The sequence below is a fragment of a genome, unplaced genomic scaffold (assembly GCF_019419815.1).
Source record: "Pyrus x bretschneideri cultivar Hongxiangsu unplaced genomic scaffold, Pyrus_bretschneideri_v1 Contig50, whole genome shotgun sequence".
Classification (NCBI taxonomy): domain Eukaryota; kingdom Viridiplantae; phylum Streptophyta; class Magnoliopsida; order Rosales; family Rosaceae; genus Pyrus; species Pyrus x bretschneideri.
The window spans coordinates 1,805,956-1,820,948 of NW_025999788.1; the positions used below are offsets into that span (position 1 = coordinate 1,805,956).

General features: G+C 38.6%; 1 protein-coding gene and 1 pseudogene across 2 annotated transcripts; one reads left to right on the forward strand and one right to left on the reverse strand.

Moving 5' to 3' along the window:
* Positions 1-1,397: 1,397 nt before the first annotated feature.
* Positions 1,398-2,938, forward strand: LOC103946059 (annotated as a pseudogene).
* Positions 2,939-6,600: 3,662 nt separating this feature from the next.
* On the reverse strand, positions 6,601-10,948 carry LOC103945943 (heat stress transcription factor A-1). Of its 2 annotated transcripts, XM_009356537.3 has the most exons (3): positions 10,437-10,948; positions 7,506-8,828; positions 6,601-7,047 (listed from the first exon to the last, which is right to left on the reverse strand). In XM_009356537.3, the coding sequence occupies exons 1-2, from the start codon at positions 10,680-10,682 to the stop codon at positions 7,551-7,553; spliced, it is 1,524 nt and encodes a 507-aa protein (XP_009354812.1). In that variant the 5' UTR covers positions 10,683-10,948; the 3' UTR covers positions 6,601-7,047; positions 7,506-7,550. The 2 variants fall into 2 exon arrangements, with proteins under 2 accessions (XP_009354812.1, XP_048425757.1); XM_048569800.1 differs by lacking the exon at positions 6,601-7,047 and having other exon boundaries at positions 7,174-8,828; positions 10,437-10,947.
* Positions 10,949-14,993: the final 4,045 nt, after the last annotated feature.

Below are 14,993 nucleotides of genomic sequence, written 5' to 3' on the forward strand. Positions count from 1 at the left end.
ATGAGTCAAATATATTTAATTTAATTTTTCTAATGCATGAGCCCCATTAACAATCAATAGAATACAAACTAAAACTAATTTTGATTATTTTTTAATAGTTAATGTAACTCTAGACCCAATAAAATAAATATTTGACACATCCACTAGAAAAGAAGAAGATTTATGTCACATCTCGGCTTGGGTTCCACCACATCCAGGGCCCGCTCCACCACCATAGCACGATATTGTCCGCTTTGGGCCTCGACCATGCCCTCACAGTTTTGTTTCTGGGAACTCACATGAAAACTTTCCAGTGGGTCACCTATCATGGGATTGCTCTTGCGCGCTACTCGCTTAACTTCAGAGTTTCGATGGAACCCGAGGCCAATGAGCTCCCAAAAGGCCTCGTGCTAGGTAGGGATGGGAATATACATTTAAGGATCACTCCCCTGGGCGATGTGAGATATTACAATCCACCCCCCTTAGGGGCCCGACACCCTCGTCAGCACACATGTGGCCAGGGTTAGGCTCTGATACCAATTGTCACATCCCAACCTGGGGCGGATCACTTCCCGAGCCCGCTCCACCACCGTAGCACGATATAGTCCGCTTTGGGCTTACCATTCCATTTAACAATTTGGTATCAGAGCCTAACCCTGGCCGTGGTGTGTCGACTAGGACGTCGGGCCCTTAAGGGAGGTGGATTGTAAGATCCCACATCGCCCAGGGGAGTGATCCTTATATGTATATTCCCGTCCCTACCTAGCACGAGACCTTGTGGGAGCTCAGTGGCTTCGGAGTTTATCGAAACTCCGAAGTTAAGCGAGTTCGCACGAGTTCGCACGAGAGCAATCCCATGATGGGTGACCCATTGGGAAGTTGCTCGTGAGTTCCCAAAAACAAAACCGTGAGGGAATGGTAAGCCCAAAGCAGACAATATCGTGCTACGGTGGTGGAGCGGACCCGGGAAGTGATCCACCCTGGGCCGGGATGTGACAATTTAGCACTTGTATTCAATTTGCCATATCAGCCATCATATAAAATTTTGACATGCTATATTTGACATATCCTTTGGAGATGCTCTAAACTCACAGTTTGGGTTACACTTGAGCCGTTTCATTTCACATTGGTACTTCTTCATTTGGCATCAATATGTTTTAATTTAGTGTTGATATGATTTAGTTTGTCTTCGATAGCTTTCATTTGGCAATGGTACGTCTTCATTTGGTAATCGATCTTTTTTATTTTTTATAAATACATAATAAAAATATGATTCACATAATATATATGTACCAATCAACAATATATATAAAATTACTTTAAAGAATCTTATATACAAAGCCAACACAAAGGTGAATAGTGTTTTTGGTGTCATCAAGCTTCTACAAAAATATTTGAACAAAAATGCTCCCAAGATAAAAAAAAATTCAAAAGAATCCCAAAATAATGTATCGAATAAGACAGGGGTATTTTCATCATTTTAACAATATTTATTTAATAATTAATTTTTTTGTACAATTTTTTTTATTTTAACTTTCCAAACCAAAGGTGTTGGGTCAATCAAGAAACCCAAGGATTTGAATTTACTTTGATTTTTCCATCTTCTCTGCATAATTTTTTGTATTAATTTCTTTGGATAGAGCATGCAATCTCAGAACAACGATGCAAGCCCTGACAAGTTTTTTTATGTGCTTGTTCTTCTTATTCTCCCTCCTAAGAATCTCAGTTGCAACTGCACTTGTCACGATCACTCCGAGTGGATATATAAGAGATGTCGAAACTCCGGTTTCAGTAGGTGGAAGCTATGAACTGGGATTCTTTAGCCCTGGTAAATCGAAAAGTTGGTACTTAGGAATACGGTACACTTTTTCTACTGATGCAGTTGTGTGGGTAGCCAACAGAGGAACACCACTTGGTGATTCTTCAGGACTTTTGAAGCTCACTGAGCAAGGAGTTCTAGTCCTCCTGAATAGCTCAAACAGCATTGTGTGGTCATCGAATTCATCAAGAATTGCGGGGAATCCTATATCGCAACTATTGGATTCTGGAAATCTTGTGGTACAAGATGGGAAAGAAACTAACCCCGATAACTTCTTGTGGCAGAGTTTTGAATATCCTTGTGACACATTCCTACTGGAAATGAAGCTTGGTTGGGACTTGGTTACCGGTTTTGAGAGGTCTGTATCGTCTTGGAATAGCACAGAGCTCCGGGAGAGTTTTCGGCACGAATGGATCAGCGTGGCTTACCACAATTTTTTATTATGAAAGGAGCTAAGATACAAGCCAGAGGAGGGTCATGGAATGGCCTTTATTTGACAGGATACGGATATGGTGTCAGAGAACCAAATCCAATATCCGGGTCTGAATTTGTGATGAACAAGGATGAGGTCTATTGTGAGTACAGGCTCCAGAACATATCAGCGTTCTCGAGATATGTATTGAACTCATCAGGGGTCATAGAGCGGTTCACATGGGTGTACCAAACACAGAGTTGGGAACTTGCCTTTACATTCCTAACAGATCGGTGTGAAAGTTATGCCTTGTGTGGTCCATTTTCTAGTTGCAGTATCAATAGTAACTCTGCAATATGTGCATGCTTGAAGGGATTTGTACCAAAATCTTTGAAAGATTGGAATTCGGGATATTGGTCTGATGGATGTGTTCGAAGGACTCAGTTGGCCTGCAGCGATGGAGATGGCTTCGTAAAGTATAGTGGGATTAAATTGCCAGACACATCTTCCTCATGGTTTGATAAAAGCATGAGCCTGGCGGAATGCTTGGGATTATGTTGGGGAAACTGCTCCTGCACGGCGTGTGCAAATCTAGACATCAGGGAGGGAGGAAGTGGCTGCGTGCATTGGTTTGGTAACCTCATCGACATAAAAGAATTCACTCCCGGCAGTGGTCAAGACCTCTATATACGGATGGCAGCTTCAGAACTAGGTACGTCTTAAGACCTTTATCTGCAATTATGCAAATTAGGGCTTAAATAAGGTAGTGTTAGAAGAACCACAGTTACTGCAACACTACGAGCACATGCAAAGTTTGTTTTATACGGATATTTCAGATCATGTTAAGAAAAAGAGCAATTTCAACAAGAGACAGCTACTAGCAATTCTCCTCAGCTCTGCAGTTTTTCTCGTTGGAACGATATTGTACATACGGAAGAAGAAACTCAGATATGAAGGTAACCATTTTCAGACACATTAAAAATGCATTAGATAAGGTAGTATTTAATTTCCTACTATTCCAGGACACAGAAGAAAGGATTGCAGAGACGAGTACCTCGGAGAAGACGGGGAAGAGATGGAGTTACCACTGTTTGACTTGACCACCATAGCTAAAGCCACTGACAACTTTTCAAGCTGCAACAAGCTGGGAGAAGGTGGCTTTGGACCTGTGTACAAGGTAACATAAATTCATGCAATCAAAATTAGCTAAATTGCTATACAAAATTTAAGCCTTTTCGAAACGATGGTCCATAGGGTACACTGATAGGAGGAAAAGAAATTGCAGTAAAGAGGCTTTCAAAGAATTCCGGCCAAGGAATGAGAGAGTTCAAAACTGAAGTTATACTCATAGCCAGACTTTAGCATCGCAATCTTGTTAAGCTTCTCGGTTGTTGCATTCAAAAAGAAGAAAAGATTCTAATATATGAATTCATGCCCAACAAAAGCTTGGACTTCTATATTTTTGGTATGATCCTTCAACCTTATTATACTAAGATTCAATGTGGCACTGAAATAACAGGCTTAAAGTTTCTTCAGATTAGGAGGGACAAAAATTGCTCAACTGGCCTAAGTGCTTCCACATTATCAGTGGAGTTGCTCGAGGGCTTCTTTATCTTCACCAAGACTCTAGATTAAGGATTATACATCGAGATTTAAAATGTAGTAATATTCTGCTAGATAATAATATGAACACGAAGATTTCATACTTCGGCCTAGCTAAAACATTATGCGGTGACCAAAGTCAGGCCAATACAAACAGAGTGGTTGGAACCTAGTAAGCATGCTTAGACTTGTTTTGTGGTTTATAATTTTATTGTTCTGCTTTTGAAATTCTCTCTCACTGGTCACTGCATATTGATCTGGCAATGGTTATATGTCTCCGGAATACGCAGCAGATGGAATTTTCTCGATGAAATCTGATGTGTTTGGCTTGGGAGTCATACTGCTCGAGATGTTGAGTAGGAAGAAGAACAGGGTATTTCGTCATCCAAATCATGACCACAACCTTCTTGGACATGCAAGTTTAACCAACAAGGTTATGATATTTTACATTAAAAAGAATAGTGAATTAGACGGTGCTCTTCGAAGCACGTCTTGTAATGACATGCCATTTAACAGTGTTGAAGGTCTGCAGCAAAGCCCCTTTTACATATTAGGCCACTAACATATCATACATGTTTCAATTTGTTTTAAGGCATGGATACTATGGATTCAAGATAAACCACTAGAACTGATCGATAAGACATTTTGTGATTCGTGGAACATATATGAAGTGTTAAGGTGTCTTCATGTGGGGATGTTATGTGTGCAAAGAGTACCTGAGGATAGACCAAGCATGTCATCTGTGGTTTTGATGTTGAGCAGTGATGTTGCCTTGCCGCCTCCAAAGCAGCCTGGTTTTTACACTGAACGAAGCGTTCATGAATCACCATCGAGGAATCTTCCATGTTCAGATAATACTTTCAGCACTACGATGATAGAAGCTCGGTAGATCATCATTGAAGTGCTTGTTAGTCCTTCAATCTACCATCACAAAACGTGTTCGGAAGGTTGACATGAAGCTTATAGTCTTTGCTGGCAAACAATGAGACATGCAATTATAACTCTGCAAACAAAATATTTATGATTACATGTTTTAAGTCTATAGAACATGTAAAAAGTTCTATTACAATAGTAGCACATTGTATCATGGTGTTATGATTATAAAAAAAGGTTATGTATGAAATGAAATTTACTTATCATGGGAGAGGTTGGTCTAGGTTCTGCCCAGATGCCAAGCAGATGCCAAAATGTGTATCCTGGAGACTTGTTGGTTCAACCTGAAAGGAAAATGAATAGATTTTCAAATTGAAATAGTGAAGAAAAATGATGTTAGTTGAACTATTGTCAAAACTGTGAATTGGGATTATCTTTTTTTGTTCAGGATTTTTACTAATTTGATCGGCACAGATTTTTTCTGCAATTTTTTAAGCAAACGCAATGAGAAATTATGTAATTGCTGGATAAAAAAAAAGCATGAGTAGAAAATGATAGTAGGCAACAAAAGCAGAGAGCTAGGTGTATAACAAAGCATCAGTAATGCATATTTAAACCTGATAAATTTGAAAAATATAAAGAAAATTCTGTAATTTTTTTTTTTTCGTCAAATGATAGATTTGTTAGATTAAACACCGACGGTGTTCGAACCAACGTTGTCATGCAATGGCTCAACTCCTTTCCACTATTGTGGTAAAAGGACATTTGCAGAATTCTGTAATTAACATATTAAAAATGCATATAACATTTATTAACCCAAAAGAAGCAAGCTAGTCATGATAAACAATTTGATCAGTTAAGAAAATCTCTTTCTTTTATCATTTTACAGCACTGTTGTTTTCAAAAATATTTAAACAAAGATATCTCCATCTATGAAATCTCAGCCTCTTTGTTGCCTTCGTATAACAAAGATATTTTACAGCAACCAATTTGTTGCCTTCGTATTCAATCTATTTTGTCACCTAAATCCATACATATACTCTCTTTAAAATTATACTCTCCATCAGTCCCACTAAGCTTTTGTCCAACGATTAACATAAGAAAACCAATTTTCTTAACCAACCATACTCATCAATCCTTACGCTTTGTGTATACAATTTTACACATTTTCAAATCTGCATATTTTTTAGATCTTGTAATTTTTCAATAAATTTATTAGTTTGGCATTCTTAATCAAGGCTTTCAATACAAAAACACTAAAATTGTTATCTTCACAACATCACAGATTGCTGGTTGCCGTAGCCAGAGCGTTACCAATCATATTGTCATTTTGGATAATTTACAATTGACTTGACCACAATTCATGCTACTTTATTAATTGCAATGTAAATATTATTCAATCACTCACAACACACCATTTCCCTTTTTCATTATTTATTGAGAAATACTATTTGCAAATAGTCAAAACTGAAATATGCAAACAAAAACCACAAAACACTCATATGCAAACAAAACAGTCCCTCCGAAAAGGACAAAAAAAAAAAAAAAAAAAAAAACCGAAAAAACGATTGCACCCAACAAAAGATTCAGGAAAAAGAAAAAAAATATATATACCTTGATGATGAAGTTATAATAGCTTTAACTATTGGATCAAATTTCAAAAGTTCGGATTTGTGGTCTTGGTGGAAGGAATCTGGAGAGTATCCCTTTCCCGAATATTTAAAACGAATGAAGTCTAAAACCTGCGAAAGAGATGTGGGGGAATCTAATTTTTTTCTTTTAAGAGTGCAAGTAAAATAATGAATTCCCGATGGCAAGCTTCCCCAGAAATCAAAATACCACTTGGCTTCAAAAGTAAAATCCCTCCAAATTCGAAAGTTAAAATTCTTAATTTTGGGTTTTAATTCCTCTATGATTAGTAAGCCATGAACGATCCGTAACCAGGATCCAACATTTTACTTTGATTCAACATGCCATTAGCATTAAGCTCAATTTTCATATAGTTTTGTATCATGACACTTGATGCACTAGACTAAGTTCCCAGCCCACCGAAAAATTTCTCCCTCCTAAGAGGCACATAACATACACGCATGCAAATAAACAAGAAGAAAAACTCCATGCCTAATTAGTAACAACCACCCAACCTATTTACGTCTAACCCGGAACAGGATAGGCCGCTTATTAGATTAGTGACAATAAACTTCACTATATGCGCCCGTAAAGGTCTTGGACAAAAATGCAACAAGAAATACCGGTATTCCGGATACAACACGGCGGATAAGAGTTCCTTAAACTTGGATCCTAGGTGGTCAGTAGTCTTTTGAATACAAGATTTTCCTGCTCATCAGGGCACAACATCAACCTGTGCAAACATCATAAAAATTACAAAATTGGAAACTCAATATTAATATTCCTGCAGCATAATTGAATTGCTAACAGATCGAGTGAAAAACAGTTCCAAGGATAAAAGGCAACAGATGTTCGGTCGGAGCTCAAAAAAAGAAGAGTCCTCACTAGACTGGGATTTGAAAATAGTAGCATCAGAAGCATTGCACATCATCGCTCGTACAAACTGGAAACCAATGTTGCTATTTAAGCTAGTTTCTGTGTGTTTAGGAGTAAGTAAGACAGCTATTATTGCATATATTGATGCATAGGTGAAGAGATAAGTTGTAAAGCTAAAAGTTATCCATGCAAAGCCACACACGTTTTCATCTTTAAGATCAACCGTGAGTGGTTGACTGCCTTCGGTACGGTTGATATTGAGGGAAGGTAACTATTCACAATCTTTTAACCGTAAATGGTGGATTGTAAATTTACCTCTTGATAAGCAAGAAACATGTATATACAATTGGAAAGATGAGATCAACCAGTTCTGCTCCCCGATGCAAGGAGCTGCATTTGTTCAGTGATGTGATTCATATGTTGACTCTTTTCCCATCCATTCTCCTTCCCCAACTGCAAATCCTGATTCACAGCCACTCCATCATCGGAACTCAAACTAATTTCATCTGTGTCACCGGGCAGTGGGCTTGCTGTAAGAAATTGTTCCCAGAAGATATCGTTAATGCTCGGAAGGCTAGAGATCCCATCTGGCAAGGCATCAGAATCAGGCTCAGGAGAAAATGGTTCAATATCTGTAGGCAGTCTCCCATCCAAACCTGCTGACATGCCCATGTATCCTGCATTCCCAGTCTCAGAGCTGATGAAGTTTGCATTGGGGATTTCCACATTGCTTTCTGAAACAATACCTTGCATTTGAGTTAGTTCAGGGATAGCTGTATCTTGTTGAAAATTATGCATGTTCTCTTCCAAAACTTGAGTTTCTTTAACAGAGTTGGCAACCGCATAAGGAGAAGACTGGATCTCAGAAATGGCTGTAGAATGACAACTGACAGGAAATCTAGACTCTTCAGGCATATAACACTCTGCAGAAATTGGTGGAACCTCTGAAAGGGTCACCCCTAAGTTCCGACTAGAGGTGTTCCTACTATCTGTTGCATTGGAAGGAACATTATCAATTAGGAAAGCATCAGGATTGATCAATGATGGTTCCAGCTTTGGAGATGTATTCATCTTCAAGATCTGCCGCAGCATTGCTTTTGCTGCTTCATTCATTGAAGGTTGGTACTTCACCATTTGTCCATCAAGAACTTTGCTGCCAAGGTTCCCAACTAAAATTTCATCTTCTTGCCTTGGGAGTCTCCTTTTCTTATTGCTTCCAGTGATGCGCCTATTGTTTTCATTCTGATGCTGTACAAGCTGTGATAAAAATCCGGGACTATGCATAGCCTTTGCAAGAAATGACATCATTTGCTGCTGCCGCTGCTCCATTCCCTGCATACGTTGCCCAACATTATGCAACTGATTATCTGTTGCTTGCTGTTGCTGCCTCAGCCTAACAAGTTCCTGCATAAGAGTGTTCTTATCTCTTTTAAGTCTCTCAACCTCTTCCTCCAGCCCAGGATTTACAACCTCTACACATGGCCCAACCTGAGAGCTCTGCACTTGAGGTGGTGGTTGTTGATGACTCTGTACATGAGCTGGTTTTCGCCTGCTTACAGTCTTCAAAAGGTGTTTCTGGCCTCTAAGAAACCCTTCATTTGCAAATTCCCATCGGTCTGGATCAACCTTTCTAAAACCCTGCAAATTGAATGTGAAAACATAAATACTAATTCTATATAATGAAAATAGTCAGTTAGAAGTTATACAAACAACATAAACTAAAATTTATTTTGGAGCACAAGGCAGAGCCAGATTCTCTCATCTCATGATCTTGCCTTAGGTAACAAGCACCTCTCATACTCCTAGTTGTGGTTTCCAACCTCCAACAGCCCAATGCTGCTGAGCAACTCCTTAGCTTTTGCCTCTTTTTCTACTCTCACTATTTATTTCTTTATTTCCAATAATGAACGCAAGTACAACTTCTTTTACACATATTTTAGACATTTGATTATGATATATTGCTTGGTGAACAAGCATTTTTTTCTAGTTCAACTGTGAGCAGGAGACTATTTGGTATATAAGTACGGATGCAAATGTATGTATGTATTTGTGGATGAATACTCACATGGATAATGCAACCACAGAAACAAAATAGCTTAACTTCACCTTTCATGTTTTTTTCTAAACCAAAAATAAAAAACTAGAAAAGAGAAGCGGATATCATGTATACTCTAAAACAGTAAGTCTTCATGGGAATGTATGAATCGAAAAGGAAGAAAAAAGTAATTCTTAACTTAAAACCTCTAAAAGTAAAAGAAGAGGAAAGGAACAAACCTCAAGAACATACCAGTTCATATGAATTATTACACCTCGCTAGTTTTTTTATTAACAATGCCAATAAGTATTTACCAAAACTGGATCACTACTTGATACCTGTTATCTGTAAGAGTTCAGACAACATGTATTACTACATTTTGTATTATGCATATAACTACATCGTCCTTGTACAGAGAAACATTTTCAACATGTCAAATTATCACATCACTAACTAGGTTGACATGTAGAAAAATCAAACTACTGGCTTAAAAGATCACAATGCCTATCACCAGGTTTTTAATGAACTGCAAGGGGAAAAAAAACCTTTCAGTCATCGAGATAAGATGGGAATTTCGGGACATTATCAGCACGTCTAAGAAAATTTTCATTCCACTTTATACAGAATGGATTCATTACCCCAAATAAAAAAAAATAAAAAAATAAAAAAATAAAAAAATAAAAAAAAATTCCAATCGTACTTTATACAGAAAATATCTTCATCAATTGTAAATAAAATGCAATCGGAACAAATTTTTCAAAGAAACACGTAAAATAAGGCAGTTTGTGCATAAGTAGTTGGCTCGAAATTTAAATCTCAATGTAATTCTACCTCTAATGTCCTTTTTCCTTCTAGGTTTTCCACTAGTCCAAAACAAAACCAAACAAATTGAAATCTTTTCTACTCGATCACATGACATGGTGATCGCCTAGACTCGAAGGAACCCAGTGAATGACAAAGAATCCAATTCAACAACAATGGCTTAAATCATGTGATATAAATACCCACAAACAGAATTCACAATTTAGTTATTTACAACCTTGAAATCGATAACCCTTTTGCCAAAATAACAATTGCAAAACCAAATCGGACATTGATCCTGCTTAACCACTCCAAATTTAACAGTTCCAATCGGAATCACCGCGAAAACAAGAATCAAATGCAGAAAAGGACAAAAGAATCAAAATTTAGGAAAGGGAAGAAATACCCACATAAGTATTCAACTGCCTGACGAAGCTAGAGAAGTTGTTGTGCTTGAAATACTTGGGCAGGAGGTCCCTCGAGAACTCGGGGACGTTCCAGACGACGAAGCTGTTGTTGCCGTTGCTCCAGGAGACGACGGCGTCGGTGGAGTGGTCATCCACCATATCGTAGGTTTTGTTGAGAAACGGAGGAGGAGTGTTGGCGGAGTTGATGACCGACGCGGCGTCTTCGACTCCCTCCATGGTTGTTTGCATCAGGGTTTGGGAGAACTGGGTGTTTTAGAGAGAGAGAGAGAGAGAGTGGGAAGAGAAAAGCCCTAGATTGCAGGAGATGATAAGGGAGAAGGGGGAAGATGCATTAGTCACAAATCACGAGTCGCGGCAAGTTTCGATGACAACAGCCCACACAAGTCCAATTATTTACGCGGAAATTGGGACTATTTACATTTAAGTAGTTTTTGCCATGCGTTGGCGCTTTGCCATAAATTTGTGGGTTTTGGAAGCTGAGCGCGTTTGGAATTGCTGCTTCTCAAAATCACTTATCCTCAGAAGCAATTTTAATAACGAGTTTTTCTATTTAAAACTACCACTCACTTAGAGCAAGTCCACCATCCTCCTAATTTGCCCAACCGATTGAGTGATTGAATTCCCAAAACTCAACAAATCCCCTCCGCTCTAAGAGCAAATCTCTTTAGCTCGGCGGACAAGGAACAAAAGCAACCCAATCCCCTCCCAAACTAGCTCCAGTCCGAATCTCTCCGCTCGAAGAGCAAATCCAGCGTGCTCTTTAGCTCGATGGACAGGGAACAAAAGCAACTCAATCCCCTCCCAAACTAGCTCCAGGCCATTTGGGTAATTGGGCAAGGGGGAGTTCGTGGGAGAGGGCAGGTGGGAGTCCAAAGCTCAAGCGCTTGAGGCAGACTGATGCAAGGTTGACTTCAACCACGTTAAAAAAAAAGTAGTGTTAGGCACGTGGGGGAGCGTCTCATGACAAATTTTCAGATGATGGGCCCCGCGTGTCAGCCCTACTCAGTCACTTTGAATCTGGACCGTTTGATTTCCATATCAACGGTCTAGTTTTTTTGGCTTTAAAAATTTTTTAGAAAAATAAAAAAAATAAAAAATGTTTGGGTGGGCCACATGTCCTGACACACCCCGATCCAAATATCGGGGCATGCTGGCCGTCACGTGAGGGTGACGTAGCCAAGTGCGCAGTGCGGAAGTATTAGAGTGAAAATACAAGGAAATAAAGCCGACAAGATAATTTACAATAAAAAGATCAGTGAGTGATAGTGACGAAAACGGAAGGAAAAACGCAAAGTAGAAGTTCAAGTATCCTAGGTGCAGTCCAGAATAAACAAGTACTACACAAGCAATAACTAGAAAATCCTACATGGAGGGTGCTCTGTCAAAACTGCCCCGATGCCTCGTTCGCCACCAACATCACAGCTACCTAAAACCTGAAGGGGCGCAAAACAGAAAATGTGAGTGGGCAAAAACAAAGTTTTTGTTTTTCAAACCATTTCAATATCAAGTAATTACCCCCTCTCTGTAAAACCCATATACTTTCCCAGAAATACTATACGTACTTGTATACTCAATCATGTAAAAAAAAACGATAAAGCTCAAATATGCCATGCCAGAATATGCCATGTCAAAATATCCAATCAAACAGTATAAGCATCAAGCAGGTGAGATAAACAAATCGTAATATGCCGGTAATATCAATACGTCAGCCGGAGTCACTTAGAATGACTGTACGGCTGAATCTATAGCTCCTCAACCACTATCCTGCACATGAGTCGGAACCACCTATAGTGGTCTGTACGACAGGCTGGTGTATATAAATAAGCTCAGTGCTACGATCATGTGAAGGCTATGTGATGTATCACAAGTCACCTACTAGTCGGAACCACCTATAGTGGTTTGTATGATAGGCTGGCAGCTGCCTTGGATCCAAGGTGAGCATACGATGCAGGAGGTGAACGATCACATGAAGGCCAGGCCTTACTCTGGCGGAGCACAAACACCAAGGTGTAGGAATATAAGTTATAATTCATTCTCGTCATCACCACAACTATCACTAACAAACATACTCACCTGACTTTCTTGACCGTCTACGGTACCAAAGCATAACCAACACAATCACAATAATAATATCAACGATATTTGACATGGCATTTCAATTATAAAACCATTAAAAAGTAATTTCTGGAAAAATACTAGTCATGATATATATATATATATATATATATATATATACTGAAAACAAAAACCCACTCACTGATACGTAGAAGGGTTGTAGGCCCCAAGCCTCGCGTGGCTGCGCTCATCCTCAAGATAGTCCTCACCTATATGTGAAACAACTACAAAACCGTCAATTTAACGCACATAACCAACCTTAGGTAATAACTTCTCACACATTCCTCAATTAGGGTGTTTGAATATACCAACATGCTCTACTCAATCCCACGAACACCCCCATATTTTTAGAAAATTTTTCTGAAGCCTCACGCGCTAGCCAAGGTACGTGCCTGGCACACGGATGGAACCCCTAACGCCGTTAGAGAATATTCCGTCAAAACCAGAATATTCCGTTAACTTTAACCTGACGCCGCTAGTCTTTGTTAGGAATATTCCGTCAACTTTGATGGAATATTCCATCATCTCCTACCTCAGGTCATCGGAATCTGGCACCGGCCACCGCTGCGTCGTCGGATTCTGGAAAATCTTCAAACCCACTTTTCTCACCCATTTTTCAACCAAACTTTGCAAAATTTATGTCAAAATGAAGCTTAGGACAAGGGAAAGAAGTTTATACCACTTTGAAGCACCAAAAATGCCGGAAACTTGCCGAAGAAATCTTATAAAATCCGCCCAACTTTAGAACTTGCTATCCCGACATCTGAAATCCTTCAAACTTGCTCTCCAAGGTTTGTGAGAAAGTTTTAAGACTCCTTGTGATCTTAAAACTCGATAAAACCTCCACGATCACGAGCATGTGAACAGTACCATCGACGGAGTCCATAGATTTAAAGGTTTTTCGAGGGTTCCAAGCCAAACCAAGGGTATGAGCGTGTTAGTTAGGTCGCAAGAAACACGAAGAGGGTATTTGGAACCTCAATCCGTGCCAAAATTATGAGGTGTGATGCTGTCCGTACAACATGGTGAAAATGGAAGAAACGTCGAGAAAGATGAGAGAGACAGAACCAGGAAAGGAAAAAGAAAAAAAAAATGCATGTGTGCATGTGTGGATGTATGTGTGTATGTTTAAACCAATCCCTAAAGCCAACCCAAACTCTCATTAGGTCCAAATATATGGAAAGAAACCCAATTGATCCAAAACGTACCCATTCACACACGCAGTTACTAACGAGTAAGGGCAAAAAAGTCATTCCCGCGCTATCGGTAAATTATTTCGGAACAGGCTATCACATGTCTCATTCTGGACTGTTGGATTTCAAATTTTTTATAATCCGACGGTCCATATTAATTAAGTTAATAAATTTTTTAAAACTAATTAAAAATCCGAAAACAATTTTTAAAAAAAAATTATAATTTTTTTTTTTGTTTTATAAATACCTTAGCATTTTCTCTCACCGTACACCACATTTCAATGTTTTCAACGATTCTAAAAATGTAACAACACGTGGCGCAACGAAATTGGATAAAAAATTTATCAAAATCTATCACCAAAAATTGTATTTTTGGATAATGACAAGTGGCGTAAAGAGACCAGTTAAAAATCCTATCTGAAATTACAAATAAAATTATTTTTATTATTTTATAAAATAAAAAATACTAATATTTTATTACCTATTGCCATGGCTATTCAGTTTAAGAGTGGAGATGCAAAATGCAATTACTGTTCATTAAAGGTAGTTACTATTCAGTAAAGGGAATTCAATTGTCAATTGCCATGGGGGGCCTTCCTACACTGGAAGTGCTCTAAGCACAATCAGTCGGCCTACAATGAAAAGGAAGCAAGTCCTACTGCTCAATCATGCTACAAACGCTCAACCCACATTATAATTTTTTGCGCCAGGCATATGCGTTTCACGCTTGCTTGAGTGCGAGTGGTCTGACAAAAATGTAGGAGGTGGAGCCCGCACGACATGTTGTCCACGTGGCGCAACCTGTACTCTTGGATTGCAAAACAAAAATGTCATCCAAAGGTCTAAAAATTATAAATAAATACAAAGAAAAATAATTAACAGAATATGAACCGTGGCGTGATCGGGACGGAATTGTAATTTCAGATTTTATTAAAAAAACGAAATCAAACCGAACAAGAAAAAAACTAAACTGAAAAAGAATTGAATTAAAAAAAATAAAAGAAAGTCAAAGTGAATTGAACTAGTAATTTTAGTATGGTTTTCGATTTAGACAAAAAATTGAACCGCATGAAACTAAACCCATGCCTTCGTTGAATGGGCCACATATAAGTAAAGTCAAATTGATTAATTACTTAACTTGTCATTTACATAAGTTGAGGTAAATTTTTCATTTACAAGTGTAAGAAAATATCACACAAATTATATAGGTAGTATCTTGTACCGTGATAAA